Source organism: Rhincodon typus, chromosome 22 (genome assembly GCF_021869965.1).
Source record: "Rhincodon typus isolate 14 chromosome 22, sRhiTyp1.1, whole genome shotgun sequence".
In the NCBI taxonomy this organism is placed as follows: domain Eukaryota; kingdom Metazoa; phylum Chordata; class Chondrichthyes; order Orectolobiformes; family Rhincodontidae; genus Rhincodon; species Rhincodon typus.
In genome coordinates, this window is record NC_063353.1 from 19,683,707 (window position 1) to 19,699,686 (window position 15,980).

The window sequence follows — 15,980 nt, forward strand, 5'->3', positions numbered from 1 at the left end:
ACGCCGCCTCTGATTGGTGTGACCGTTACTTCGGAGATTCAAACCAATAGGAAAGATGTTTGTTGGTCGGCAACATGGCGTCGCTCTGGTTGTGACTGGGAAGCTGTCGTATGGGGAAGTACTGTAAACCGAACCGCTTGCGGTTACCCCCGGCTGTGATTTGTGCCCGACGTTTGGTGTAAGGCGGGGCGCGCTTGGCTGGAAAATGTCCAGTGAAGGGGGGAAGAAGCAGTTCTGGAAGCGGAATGTTTCCAAGGTCCCAGGCAGGTTCGTGACGCGTCTATTCGGTTACCCCTCTGACCCCCGTGCCGCTTGTTGATATTGGCTCGGGCCGAACGGGAGGGAGGCGTGTGATAGACAGTCAGACTCACGAAACAGGGCGACATCCCAGAGTGATCACAAAATAGCCGACGTTTTAAAATGACCAAATTGTGAAGTCCCTAAACTTTTTAAGTTTTAACACTAAGCAAATATTAAATTATCTGGCAAAGTGTTTCCTGTGTTTTGTTTTCCATGACTCTTCAAAACCGAAAGACAACATTAAGCTTACCACTGTCCATAACTTTAAAGGGAGTACTTCAATAGCGAGCGTTCGACAACAAGAGACAAATGTAGAACAAGTTACTTGGATATGTAAGTCATGGAGATTACAGGGCTAGTTAACAAGATTCAATCAGTACCGTCGCAGTTCTTTATTTTGTGCAATTTGTTATGCATCTTCCATTGTGGATATGGATCAACAATGTGCAATTATAGTTACCAAAGATAAGTATAGAGGTGGCCTGTTCAAGTTTTTTTTTGTTTTTATGAGGTCTGAAGATGCTTCCATGAAACTTTAGGAGCCATGTATTGAATTCAAGTTACTTTGCTTACTTCAAGTTGAAGTAAGTTGTCAGTCGGTGTCACACAGGAGCATTGACATTTCACGCTAAAGTAAATCTGAGACAATAGGACAAATGGCCAAAAGCTTGATCAGGGCTAGGTTTTTTAAGGAGTAGAAAGAAGGAAAGAAAAGTGAAGAGGCACAAGGAGGGATTTTAGAACATTATGAGCTAAGTACTTGGAAAATAATCGGGGATCTTCAAGACTGTAGCTGACAAAACAAAGATATTGTGGTGGGTTATAAGTTTCAAGAACATATGGGATAGGCAGGGGTGAGGCAATGGAAGAATTTGAAATCAAAGATGAAAATGTTAAGTAGTGGTGTTACCCGACTGGCAGCCATTCGAGGTCAGCAAGCTCAGGGTTGGTACTTATGGGCCTGATATCAGCCGGAAACAGAATGTTACTTGGTAAAGTTAATGGAATGTAGAATTTTGGAGGCTGACCTGGAATGCACATGAATAGTTAAGTCAATGATTTGAGGTTGAGCAGAGATGGGTGACGTCGTGGAAATGGAAATTAACTGTCTTTGTGCTGGTGGTGTGAAAGTTGAAAGTGCTGGGGCCTGATTTATCATCATGAGCAGTCCAAAGATCACCTGGACTAAATTTCCCATCAGATGCTCTGAACTAAGTTGCTAGTCATTTGCTCCAGTAGTGAGGAACTTCAGGCGTTTAAAAAAAGTGTGTCATCTCTGAGAAGCTGAAAACTAATGCTAAAAGGATACAGAATATGGTAGCCCTGATCACTTTGACATGACTGAACTGGAGAAAGTTTTAAGCGACCTGACATGTGGTAAAGTAATGGCACATGACTACACCGTACTGAATTCTCCACACAACTTGGACCCTACTTGTGCATCAACAACTCAAACACTCTCAAATGTATGACATGACAAAAATCTTTGCAACTCCAAAACTGGAAAAAATCTCTCAGGTGGCCAGCTATTGACCAATTTTACTACTTTCTGCAGACTTTATGATCTTTTGAGTGTCTTATCCTACAATGCATATGTTAAGTAGAGAGCATTTTTAATGTTGACCAAGCAGGTTTCTGTATTGGTCGTGGCATGTGATCAAATTCTGGCACTTATCATTGATATCAAAAATGGCTTGCAAGATAATCTGAAGACAAGTATGGTGCTACTGGGATAGTGTGGCGTGGTGGCTTGTCCTTAAAGCTGTCCAGTATGCTTCCAACATGGGTTGGGACAATTGCTGAAACAATCTTTTGTAACAGATGATTTAGAATTCGCCTTGGACAAGGGCGATGTGCATGAAAAGACTGGCCAGCTGACTATTACAGGGCTCGATGCTAGCCCTAATATTGTTCAACACATATATAAATGATTTGCCAACAGCCATGTCTTGGTAGTCTGTCTCAGCTGATGACATCTAATGTGCCACTGAAATTCCTTGCTTCTGCACCAAACCCTTAATGAAGACTTTCTAATGTTTATGGCTTAGAAAAGCACATAACATCTCACTTTGAAACCCTCTAAAACTATATTTAGTGTACCTCCACAATGCCAGTGCTGTAAAATAATTGCAGATATATATAGGTTGTGAGAGACTAAAATGTGATCCCAAGGCCAGTATACTTGGGAGTGATTCGAGATAGGTATGATTTTGTCCTCCTGGGAATGTCTAAAGAAACAGCAGCAAAGCTCAAAACCGGAAATGTCCTATTAACCAAACTTACTGGATCTATGTAGGGTGCTAATTGCCACAACAATTAGACCCTCAGCACTTACCCTATTAAAATCTACAGTATAGTATTTTGCACGTGTCTGACGTAGGTCTTCATGCACACATCTTGTAGATACTCAATTGAAAGCAACAATGTGCATGATAACTGGAACCATCATTCAACCTCAGTCGTGGTATCTTGTCCTTGCACACATTGATCTCTGATCCACCTATGTACAGCTGAAAGTCAACAAGCTGGCTAAATTGTCTGTGTGTCTATCTCACTTAGAATTCTACATAATTTGTTCAAACCACCTACTGCCTGCCTTCCACCTGAGTCCCTACCTATAGCAACTTGCCTGAGCCAGATCTGCCAACAGACATCCCTTAGATCAAGGAATGTTAAACACAGCAAGTCACTCATACATTTCTTGTGATTAAACCCCCATGTGTCAAATGCCAGACATTGAACCACAAATGCAAGAGTGATCCTTGTTAAACAAGTTCAGGGTCAATTTCCTTGATTTTGTCCTTCCAAAATGTCAGACAGTCTTGAATATTCAGGTCCCAGCCTTGGTAAGCTTGTAACCATATCTCTGTAATGCCTATCAGATGCATTTATTTCTATTCATGCTGTTAATTCATCCTCATTTTTATAAGTGCTGCATACATTCACATAAAGAGTTCTTAACTTGGTGTTTTTACCATTTTCTAGACTCTGACCATATGTGCTGGTACACCCTTGTGTTAGTAAGATTTTTGACTACTTACAACACTTCGGTTATCATTCACCATATCATGATACTGTGTTAGTGCCTTGTCCTTTCTCTTAAATTTTCCAAATCTTGCCATATGTGAATTTCCCCCAGCTATGTAGGTTACAGCTGCCTGTAGAGATGTAATAATAAGATTTGCCAAGGCATGTTTTTGGTGAACGGTGTTGCTGCTGTCTTCTAGCACTGGGGCCAGTGCCCCATAAATCAGAATGCATATCTTCAATGCCAAACTTTGAACAATCAATCACCTCTCTTATTTATTCAGGAATGCTCATAGTTCAGGTGTTGGTACCTTTTGAGGATCGGTCTCTGGTTTTCTTGTTGGTTTTGCTATTTTGTAAGTCAATCTCCTTGTTTGCGCTCTTCTGTACTTTAGCGCAATGTCTGTCTGTCTTTCTTTTCATTTCTCTCTCTCTTTTTTTATAAAGCCAGATCCAGTACTGTGTCTTTCACAGTAGTCTTGTTTCTCATCCATATTTATGTTTGTCAGTAATTTTCCATACATTGTTTGTTTTGTTTGTTTCTTTTCCATGTGGTTAACACATTGGTAAACTGCTGACCTTGAGCCTTCACGAATTACAGGAGGAGGCTGTGAGGGTAATTTGACCGCAGCATCTGTCACCCCATTGATCCCTCGGGTTGATTCAGCTGGCTGGCTGGGCCAGTGACCCCTTCCGTCACGGCAACACGCGCATCCCTTGTGAAACTCAGTACTCGGTCGTAGAGGATGAGCTCCTAGAAAAGGGCCGCTCTGCCAGTCTGGGGTGTGTGGTGTAGTGATGCTCCCCTGCTCGTCCAAACATTTAAGACCATTTGAACGACGATGTACTGAAGTCAGGCTCCAAGACATGAGATGCGCCCAAGTCAGGCACTGCACGTGGCAGTCTGCTGTTTTTTTTCTTTTAAAAATAATGGCCTCAGTTAGGTGGGCAGGAGTATGTGACTGCATCTTTGGGCAGTGATTGAAAAGCTTGGAGCTCAAGCTCACCAATGAGGTGCACTCTGGCTGTTTAAGTTGTTTGTAATGCTGTTAATATCAACTGCAGGTTGAGCTTCGTTTTTGGAAAAAAGTTGTTGTTTTCTTCTGTTTTAAAACATTATGATTTAGTTTTACTTGTATTTATTCTTGTGGCTGTCTGTGTTTCATAAGCCACTAATTGTTACTGTCTAAGAAAGGCTAAGTCCTGATTTGAAAGAAATCAGAAGTTCTGAGCTTCAGGTGTATATGACTGCATGGCTTGAAACTATTACCTTACATTGATTGAAAGAGGTTGGATTGCCTTTCGATTTAATGCTTTCCATTATGATCAACAATGGTTTGAATTTATATTATACCTTCGATATTGTAAAATGTTCTGAGACACTTTACAGGAGCATGACAAGCAAAATTTGTTAGGAAGGAATTCGAGCAGTGATTAAGAGCTTGTCAAAGAGACACTTATTAGGAATGACTTATAAGAAGAAAAAGCAATTCAGAGGCTTGGAGGATTAAGGAAAGAGCTTCAGAATGGAGAGTCTTGGCAAGTGAAGGCACATCAAAATGTCAACTCGTTAAAATTGGGATCATGAAGAGGCCAGAATTGGAGCACTACAGATATCTTTGGATCCCTGAAAGTGATGAGAAGCGAGGAAGGAAGAAGCAATAGCAGGATATCAAACTGTTGCTTACCTGGGAGCCAGCATAGGTAAATTTGCACAAGGATAATAGATGATCTGGGGTTGGTGTGATTTGGGACATGGGCAGCAAAGTTTTTGATAGCCAAAAATGTCAGGGTAGAATGTGGAAGGCTGGCCTAGAAGTATTCAATACTCCAGAGGTAACTTCCATAAGACCATAAGACAGAGGAGCAGAAATTAGGCTATTCGGCCCATTGAGTCTGCTCCGCCATTCAGTCATGGCTGATAAGTTCCTCAACCCCATTCTCCTGCTTTCTCCACATCACCCTTGATCCCCTTGATAATCAAGAACCTATCTATCTCAGTCTTAAATGTACTCAATGACCTGGCCTCCACAGCCTTCAGTGGCAGTGAATTCCATAGATTCACCACTCTCTGGCTGAAGAAGTTTCTCCTTATCTCCGTTCTAAAAGGTCTTCCCTTTACTCTAAGGCTGTGCCCTCGGGTCCTAGACTCTCCTAACAATGGAAGCATCTTCCTAACATCCATTTGTCCAGGCCATTCAGTATTCTGAAAGGTTCAATCAGATCCCCCCTCATCCTTCTAAACTCCAACGGGTATAGTCCCAGAGTCGTCAAACATTCCTCATGTTCAGCTTTCCATTTCTGGGACCATTCTCATGAACCTTCTCTGAACCTGTTCCAGGGCCAGTATATCCTTCCTGAGATATGGGGTCCAAAACTGCACACAACACTCCAAATGTGGCCTGACCAGAACCTTATAAAGCCTCAGTACGTCCCTGCTTTTATATTCAAGTCCTCTCAAAATAAATGCCAACATTGCATTTGCCTTCCTGACTACTGACTCAACCTGCAAGTTTGCCTTGAGAGAATCCTGGACTAGAAATCCCAAGTCTCTTTGATTTTCAGACTTCTGAATTTTCTCCCCATTTCGAAAGTAGACCGTGGTTTTATTCTTACCAAAGTGCATGACCTCACACTTTCCCACGTTGTACTCCATCTGCCACTTCTTTGCCCACTCTCCTAACCTGTCCAAATCCTTCTGAAGCCTGGTCTGGCATGACCCTCACTCTGCCAGTAGGCCTGAGCACCTGATTTGAAGCATGCCATAAACAGCAGTTTTTGCATACTTAGGGTGGCATGGTGGCTCAGCAGTTAGCACTGCTCCCTCACAGCACCAGGGGCCCAGGTTTGATTCCACCCTTGAGCGACTGTCTGTGTGGAGTTTGCACATTCTCCCCGTGTCTGCATGGGTTTCCTCTGGGTGCTACGGTTTCCTCCCACAATCCAAAGATGTGCAGGCTAGGTGGATTGGCCATACTAAATTGCCCCTAGTGTTCGGGGATGTAGATTAGGTGGATTATAGGGGGATGGGTCTGGGTGAAATTTTCTGAGGCTTGGTATGGACTTGTTGGGTCGAAGGGACTGTAACCACACTGTAGGGATTCTATGGATATGCCTTTTGAGAGGAACGTGAAGTCTCTGTTGCTGTGTTTCCTTTTCTTCATCTTTTGATGATCCATTCAAAACTAATTGCCACTGTGCTTGTTCTTTTACACTCTGCAGACAAATGGAAACCAAGTATTGATCAGTCATGTTCTAATTGAGGGGCTGTGTCAGCTAGAGGAACTGAATGGCCTACAAATGTCCCTAAATGTCAAATACATGCTTTTTTAAATCAATCTAGCAATACCTGTTTCTTTTATGTATAAACAACAAATATTTGTATTTTGAAATGAGATTTTTGGGATTTGAGGTTTTTGCTTTGATTCTGTTGTAACCATGTCTGCCAACTTAGTTCAAAGATTGCATGTGTAAATTGGAGAAAATGAGTATACTTGATGGAATCTCAGTTCTGATGTAATATATTAGTTTGTATTTTAACTTGCAATATTTTGATTCTTTTAATTACATCCTTGCACATGGCTCCATTGACAAGCTGATATACTTGGAGTCAGGATGGCTAATTCCATAAAGTTAGTGTAAGAGTAAAATGCTGCATAAGCTGGTTTATGACAAGAATTGGGAATGTGAACTGGAAATACTAATGAAGTTGTGGTCTGTCTGTTTCATTAAATATGAGCTCCCACAAATTTCTGCATGGAGGAAGCATTTCTAATAAAACATAAGTATGGGGACCAAGCTATTGGCCTAACTATAAAGTATTTTTTTGTCCTGTTATTTTAAGAAATATGACAAAACTACTTGCAGTTAGATTTGGTTTTCAGGATTTCTAGTGCCAAGGTACTTCAGTTCTGGGTATGGTTTGGAGGGTATCAGTGATTTATACTGCCTCATTGATGCTACCATTCTGAGTACAAGTCTGAAATTAATAGTTGATTATGAAACAGAGTGGCTCATCTGATTTTTGTGCTCACTTGTGTCCACAGTAGAGGGTTACTGAATATTAATTTTCTCATTTTGCTCTGAGCAGTGAGATTAAATGTTACGTTTGTGCTGCTGTTTAAAAAGGTCGACTAACCTGATACAAACCATTAATCGAACATGGGCGCCTTGGGAATCTGAAGCACAGGAATACATTATGCAATGCAGCTTCATACTGACCTTTTACAACTTGTAGCTCAATTGTGAATGTAACTTAAACTTTTGCTTTTCCCATTACTGTCTATTCTTTTATATGCATCAATTTTTCTACTGTTGAGTCCAAAAATCAGTTCTTGTAGCAGTAAAACATGCCATCTTCAAAAAATTTAATCCAAGAAAATTTGCATGTGAATAATAATGATGCTCACCAATGCATGTAGAAATTTGGTTGTACTTGAATTATGGTCCACGGTGTCAAGTTTGTAAATCTGTCTGCATCTTTGTATTGCATCAGACTAAATTATTATTTGCATAGACTGTCTTGCGCATTGTTTTTGGATTGTGTAGTGATTATATGTGGTTGTGCCATTCATTGAGATCATGGTTAATTGGATAATCCTCAATTCCACTGGAACACAGTAACTGTAGTAGCCCAAGCCAAACATAGGCATGCACGGGAATTCCTAGGGCATGGTTCTCCACCCATACTTCAATCAACAAACATATAGAATTGGACCTCGTGTAAACCCATTCAGATCAAAACCAGAAATGAAAGTACTCGCCATAACGACCGGATAGGATAAATTCTAAGCGGAGTAGAATAATATCGCTTGATCAGAGGCTCCACTGATGATGTCACCTATCATGGTGACAAAACATCTGAACAAAAACAAGCCAGCTCGGCGAGCAAGTTAACAACCTTAGCCACAACCCGAGCTACAGATCTTTGCCCATTCTAATCCCATTTTACAACATCTGAACCATAGCCTATAGGTTGCGTTGTTTCAGACATAGATCCAAGTTACTTTTAAATGAATTCAGGGTTTCTGCCTCAACCATCAAACCAGACATTCCAGAGGCTGACATTCCAGAGGCCCACCACCCTCCGAGTGAAACATTTTTTCTTCATGTCTCATCTAATCCTATCAATCATCTCAAATCTGTGGCCTGTGGCAATTGGTCTTTTGACTAGAGAAAACCAGTCTTTCCTATATGCTCTAATCCAAACTCTTCATTATTTTGGACACCTCCAGTGAGTAACCTCTCAGCCTTGTCTGTTTTAAGGACGACATCATGGCCTTTCCAGTTTTTCTCATAGTTGCAGTTTTCACGCCCTGGCAATGTTCTTGTGAGTCTCTTATTTTCTGAAGAACAATTATGTCCTGCCTGTAATGTAGTGACTAGAATTGTACGTAAGACTCCAGGTGTGACCTAACCAATGTTTTGTATAGTTTCAGCAATACATCCCCATTTTTGTATTCAATATCTTGACCAGTGAAGGACAGTGTCCACATGCGTTATTTACCGCTTACCTGCCCATCCTGCCACCTTCATGGGACTTATTGACATGTACTCGAAGGTGTCTCACTTCCTCGACCTTGCTAAATATCCTCCTGTTTATGTTTCACTTGGTTTGTTTACCTTTCCCAAAAGAACAATATCTGTCAACCATGACCCTTTGTTTCTTATCACCTGAGCAAATTTTGCATTCAATATGCCACATTTCCTTGTGTCTTCTGGGCTTTAATTTTCCTGACCAGTCTGTCATAGGGAACCTTGTCAAATGCCTTAGTAAAATTCATGTAAATTACATTTACTGTATCACCCTTATCAGTCCGCCTTGTTATTTCCTTAGAACATTCAATGAAGTTAGTAAGACGTGACCTTCCCTTAACGAAATCACGCGGAGTATTCCTGATTAATCTGTGCCTTTCTAAATCACAGTTAATCACAATCTCTCAGTATTGATTCTTGCAATTTGCCTGTGGTCAGATGGACTAACGCACAATCATTTGGCCTACCCCCAGAATATATTTTGAATAATAGTACAAAATTTGCGTACTTCCTATCCCAGAGATCTTCACTGTATCTAGTGAAGATTGGAAAATGATCTTTGGAATATCCACCATTTCCTTGCTGGTTTCTGTTTAACAGCCTGGGATACAATTCCTCCAGCCCTGGAGGTTAGTCCCTCCAGTGCTTCCCTTCTCATTTTGATTACTTTATCTAATATTTCACACTCTTGAACTAGATTGTCCTTTCCAAGGTGAGGGATGATGCAGATAAAGTACCTACTAAAAATCTTGCCCACATTTTATGCCTCCACACACAAATTGTACACCTCTGATCTGCCCTACCCTTAATGTAACTGGAAGACCTTGACAATATCTAGGATTCGCTGACAAGTGGCAAGCCACATTCGTGCCACACAAATGTCATGCAATGACAGTCTCCAATAAAAGAAGATCTAACCATCGCACTTGATGTTCAATAACCTAACTGTCACTGAATCTCCCACTGTCAACATCCTGGTGGTTACCATTGACCAGGTGCTGAATTGGATGAGTCATATGAATATTGGGGCTGCAAGAGCAAGCCAGGGGCTGGCAATCCTGCAGTGAGTAACACACTGCCTGACTCCCTAGATCCTGTCCAGTATCTACAAGGCACAAGTCAGAAGTGTAATGGAATTGTCCCCACTTGGACGAGAGCAGCTGCAACAACATTTAAGAAGCTAGACAACATTCAGGATCGAGTAGCCTGCCTGATCGACACCACATCTACTCCCTGCACCACTGATGCTCAGTAGCAGCAGTGAGTACTAATACAAGATGCACTGTAGAAATTTACCAAGAGATCCTTATATAGCACCTTCTAAACTCGTTACCACTACCGTATGGAAGGGCAAGGACAGAAGATCCATAGGAGCACCGCCACCTACAAGTTGCGCTCCAAACCAATGGTGACTTCGAACTGTATCACCTTTCTTCCATTGTTACTGTGTCAAATGCAGAGGTCATATGACACCAGGTTATAGTCCAGCAGATTTATTTGAAATCATAGTTTTTGGACTGCTGCCTCTTTGTCAGGTGACAGTTCAGCTGACAAGGGAGCAGCGCTCTGAAACCTTATAATTTCAAATAAACCAGTTGGATTATAACCTGGTGTCATGTGACTTCTGACTTCATCCATCCCAGTCCAACACCAGCACCTCCACATCATGGCTACCATTGAATCAAATACTGGTATGTCATCCTAATGGCATCCTGAGTCTGCTTGCAGCAAATGGACTGCAGGATCAGAACTTTTATGATATTGTCATCAGCTGCAAATTTCTCCTTTAGCTTAACCCTCTGCTTCTGGATAACCAAGGAGCTCTAGAATTCTTGATAATTAATATTACAAGCTATGTAATAATTGGCTTTTTGCTTTGTGGGAACTATAGTATCTCCATAGTAGATTATAATAAAGGCTTATATCTGTATTCTGCTAACTCTGGTAAACATATCAGAAATGGAACATGATAAAGAGAATATACATGTATAATTAAAAAGTATTTAAGGATGAGTATATTATAGTTTGGTCATAGAAATTATTCTGAAATAATTGACAGTAAGCATATTATCTGTGACACGGTGCCAGGCATCATTTGTAAAGTGGGTAGAAGCAGAAGTTGTTTACAAATAGGCAATTGAAATTCACTTAGCTAGCCCACATTGACCATAGGGTATGACAATCCTGCTGCCATTCTTAACTGATCTCGCGCTCTGTAAAAGAGGCATAGTAATAACATTTCTTCAACTGAAGTGTTTAACCAGTAATTAGGGGTGTAATGTTTGAATTTATGTGATTGATCATGTTGTCTGTGACTGTTTTACTCTGAAAAGGGCAGTCAAGGGTTTATGCATAGTATTAATCAACTTGGAATCGGAATATCCGGTATCGTCCCTTTATCAGGCCATGTTGAGCAGCACTAGAATGTTTAACCTTTATTGTTATTGACAGAAGCGTGCTGGAAATTACATGTGTGTGCATAGCTAATAAGGGCAAGGCTTGCTGACCTTGGTGAAGGGACTTCTTTACGCACTGTTTCATTGTTTATATAAGATTAATCATGCCCACAACAGGAGTAAATTATGTTTTTATCACACCTTTGTTTGACATGTAGAACCACACCTAATCCAAAAGTGTGTGGTGCAGGATGGTGTGGGGTGTGCAGGTGAATTTGCTTAAATTATTTTTTCCACAGAATATATGATTCCCTTGGATTAAGTGTATCTTGATTTAAAAGTTTGCGGTGGGTGCATATCTTGGGCTCTTTCAGAAATTGAACCATGCGACTTTACCTTTTTTTTGTAATTTGCAAAAAGTCTTGATATATCACAGTCTGATGAAGAGTCTTGGCTGGGTTGGTAAACTAACAAGCATGTAAACATATTGGATGCAGGAGATGGGAAAGTGCGTGCATGAAGCTGGCAGAATGACAGGAAAGAGAGCATGCATTTGGAGGAGGGAAGTGTGGGCCAGTCTCTGTACCCCTTTTTTTTGTTCTTGCGCACAGCTGACTAAATTAAATGTGAAGGCTTTCATTTTTTTGTACATTTGCAGACACAGTAATGCAACAGGGCTGATTTATGCTTTGCATGCATCAAGCATTTGGGTTGCTGTGCAGTTTAGCGGGGGGGTGGTGGTGGCGATATTGGTGCCTGTACAAAATCCATTTAGCTAGATTAAATCTTCAAACAGGTTGTAGGTGGATGATTGGTGAGGGGATTAATAAAATAAAGGAATGCTTGCTTGAGGAAGGGTTGGTGGTGTGAGGAGAAAGGAGAGAGGAAAGGAAAATACCAAAGAATTCAAAGAATGTGAAAATACAGAAATCCTGAACCATCTTCAATTCATGTGGCAATAAATGGCGTTTTGTAAGTAGCTCACGAATCTTAGGAGCAAGTTAATAACCTATTAAAACACGTTAAAAATCTCATGTTTTCCATATTTCTTCGCATTACGGTGCAGCCATTTACTTGAATAGTGCAAAATTTGATTTTTGTGACACATTTGTGTATTGTTACTGATTTGTGCTTTTGTTTGCAGTATACAACATGTATATGGAGCTCAACATCCACCATATGATCCTCTGTTACATGCAAAGTAAGTGTGAAAATTATTCCATTGGTATAACTCAAGGTATTTTGAGTTCATCAAGATCAGAGTATTATTGCTGGGGAATACATTTCTAAGCATTTGGTGCTGACTTTGGGATCTGCTCAGCTAGATTGATTGATTTTGAAGGAGAGTAAATTTTGTCAGCAAGTTCCTCTTTGATCTTAGAGGCACCTGAGAATTGTTTCTGAATGTTTCACAGTGTTTCTGACAGATAGGCTTTGGATGACAAATGGATATATAAGCAACTGAAGGAGGCTATAAGGATTTTTGAACAAGGGGAATGTCGTTGTGAATAGACTGGACTTCAGCCATGATTGGTCAGTTCAGTATGGAGAAACTGAAGTGTCGCTTACATTTTTATTTTGTCAAAACTGAAAAGTGTGAACATAAGTTGATTGCTAAATTAAGCATAGGTATAATTTATTAAATATTGTAATTGTCTGTCTTTTTGTGGCGATACAGTAAATATTGGCTGGCTGTGGGAAGCGTTAAGATTGGACCAACAGGAAGCATTGATCATATTTGAAATCTGTTCATTAATGTGTATTTTAAGTGAATAACATTCAATACAGCCACACTTAACCCAACTATGGTGAAGCTTTTTGTATTGTTTTGTGACTTCTGTATTTTCCACACAATTCTTCATCTTTTCAAAGTAAGACAACTAAAAATCATGGAACAAGAAAATATAATTTGGCTGAGGATTTCTAGTTTTTCTTAGCACCTTATCGCTTCCATTGCTGCGAATTTTCTGCAGAGTTTCTTCCCAGGACTCAAAGGGGCCTGAAGAAACTGGTAGAATACATGTAATCTTTTGATTTAAAAACTCCACTCACTTCATTCAACCACCAGCATTTTAATTGTCCAATCTTGGACAAAACTTTCATTGTGGTCACAGTGAAGAGGCATCATGTTTTAACCTGCCTTTGCAAATGTTTAATTACACGTATCTGACTTTCAAGTTAGAAAACAAATCCCTATTCAACATTCATTATACGTTGTGAGTAAGTTCTACATATAACCTGGAGGGTAAGAGAATTATTTTCCAAGCTTGGGATAAATTGAGTTCAGGGCTTTTGGTTTATCTTATCGTTAAAATGCTTCTCAGTACATTGATCCGTTTGAAGGGCTGGGTGTGTGGAATCTAGATCATTGGCGATGGTATCAGCAATGAGCTAATAGGCTGATCAAATCAAGTTTCAACTTGCAGCAAATGCTGTTAAAGTGCATTCAATATTTGACTCACTGTTGAAATTTGTTCCAATCATTGGTTGGCACCAGAAGGCTATTATTTTCACCTTTTGCAAGGTCTGTATTTGCACATTTTGGTTTTATAATACTTTGTGCTTTATGACAATACCCAGCTGGGTGAACAAAATGTTAAGAGAGCTGAGAATTACACTGGAATTTTAAAATTGATCCTGGTCTATCTGAGATACCAGAAAGTTGACTTTGTATGCAAGTATAATTTGAGAAATTTTGACCATTGATGGGTAAATCATGTTGAAGGACAGTTTTAAATGATAAATAAGATTCTGACAACTCTGATCAAAAATAACAATACATTTCAATAATATTCAATAACTCACTAAGTATTTCTCCAGTGTTGATCTGGAGTTAGAAAAAGGAACTGGAAATCCAAAACATAACAGAGTAACCAAAGGCTATTAATCTTATTGTTATCTGAAGACATACTAAATATTAATGAGAAACATTGATGCAGTATTAATTCTTTGGCCAACAGCTTACTCAAAGCAAATTCAAAGCCGCAATCTCTATCAATGAGGACAAAGAAAATTACGACTTTCCAAGAGTTTGAGAGTAATACAAGCGACGCCTGGGATGTTGGTGATGATGATGATGAACTCTTAGCAATGGCTGCTCAGAATCTGAACACAGATGTTGTGATGGAAACAGCAAATAAAGTACTTCAGATTCACAGTAAACTGCAAGAACAGAAGCAGCAGGACAAGCAAATAGAGACATTACCTGCTCAATTAGACCATTTGGAACAAGCAGACAATAAAACTGACATTGTAAAACCTACCAGTGCAGTTGAACTTAATATATCAGGTAATTTGAGCTATAAAATCCTATTTTATTTATGTTGACACTTCTCTGCTACTTTGGCATTCAGATTGAAACTCTCCAGGACTGAGCAGGGTGTTGTTCTTCCTCTTGACCTTGTGGAAAAATGCTGAATTGAAGAATTTTGGGTGCAGCAATGTTTTTTTTATATAAAAAAAATCTCTTTTACATTCGTATTAACATTTGGCTGAAATACTGTAATTGGCAGAAATTCAGTAGCGCACAAATTGTGTGACCGTCCAGCCAGTTGCTAATCTGGTGAAATTCTTTTGATTTGTGTGATTTAGTAATTGAACTGAATGTTTTATAATTGATAAAGTTCCATTCTAGTTCATTTGCTGATGGTAAGTCTTGTTTGCAAGATTGTGGATTTGATTCCTAATTAGGCTTGCTTTTACTTGGATATAAAATAATTTATGGGAATTTAGGAACAGAGGAGTTTGGAGCAGGAGTCGGCCACTTGGCATTTGTTATGCCATCCAATAAGATCATGGTTCAGTTGGTTACACCAAATTCTACTTCCCCAATAACCTTTTACTCCTTTGCTTGACAAGAATCTACCTCTGTCTGCCTTGAAAATATTTGAGGGAAAGAGTTCCAAAGACACTTCATCTTTGACGAAGAATGTATTTCTCCTCCTCTGTCTTAAATAGGTAACATCTTTTTTAAAGCAGTGAGCCCATATTTCTAGATTCTCCCCATAAGAGAATCCCACATCCTTTGCATATGTGTCTTGTCAATCTTGTCAAAGTGCCAAGGTCTTATGTTTCAATTAAGTCACTTACTCTTTTAAACTCCAGTGAATACATGCTTAACCTGTCCAAACTTTCCTCCTAAGAAAGTCTACCCATTCCAAGTACTGGCCTAAGAAACCTTCTCTGAATTGCTTACAATATAATTACAGCTTTTTCGTAAAGAAGGAGACCAATAGTGTACAACGTATTCCAGATGTAGTCACACCAACATCTTGTATAACTGAACTATAACCTCCTACTTTTGCGTTTAATTCCCTTCACAGTAAACGACATTGTTAGCTTTCCTAATTACCTGCTGAACACACTTACCTTCTGCAGTGCATGCACTAAATACCCAAATCCTTCTGCATCTCAGAGCTCTATCATCTCATCATTTAGATAAAATGCTTCTTTTTGTTCTTAATGCTAAAATAGGTAGTTTTATATTTTCACGTGATATTCCATTTGCCATATCTTTGCCCATTCACTTAACCTGTCTCTATCCCTTTTCTAGCTTCCTTATGTGCTCTTTATAACTTACTTTCTACCAATTGTTGTGTTGTCAATAAACATAACAACCCTACCTTCAGTCCCCTCATCCAAGTTATTTATGTAAGTTGTGAAACTTCGAGGTCGTGCCACTACTTGTTAAAGCCACTACTTGTTAAAGCCACTACTTGTTAA

General features: G+C 39.7%; 1 protein-coding gene across 1 annotated transcript in view; it reads left to right on the plus strand.

Moving 5' to 3' along the window:
• Nucleotides 1-8: 8 nt before the first annotated feature.
• Nucleotides 9-15,980, plus strand: part of LOC109911495 (TBC1 domain family member 22A-like) — a 27,734-nt gene continuing 11,762 nt past the window's right edge. The window contains exons 1-3 of the mRNA XM_020510816.2: nt 9-267; nt 12,403-12,459; nt 14,219-14,547. Of these exons, the coding sequence (XP_020366405.2) occupies nt 206-267; nt 12,403-12,459; nt 14,219-14,547 (448 nt within the window). The 5' untranslated portion in view covers nt 9-205. The remainder of the gene's footprint in view (nt 268-12,402; nt 12,460-14,218; nt 14,548-15,980) is intronic.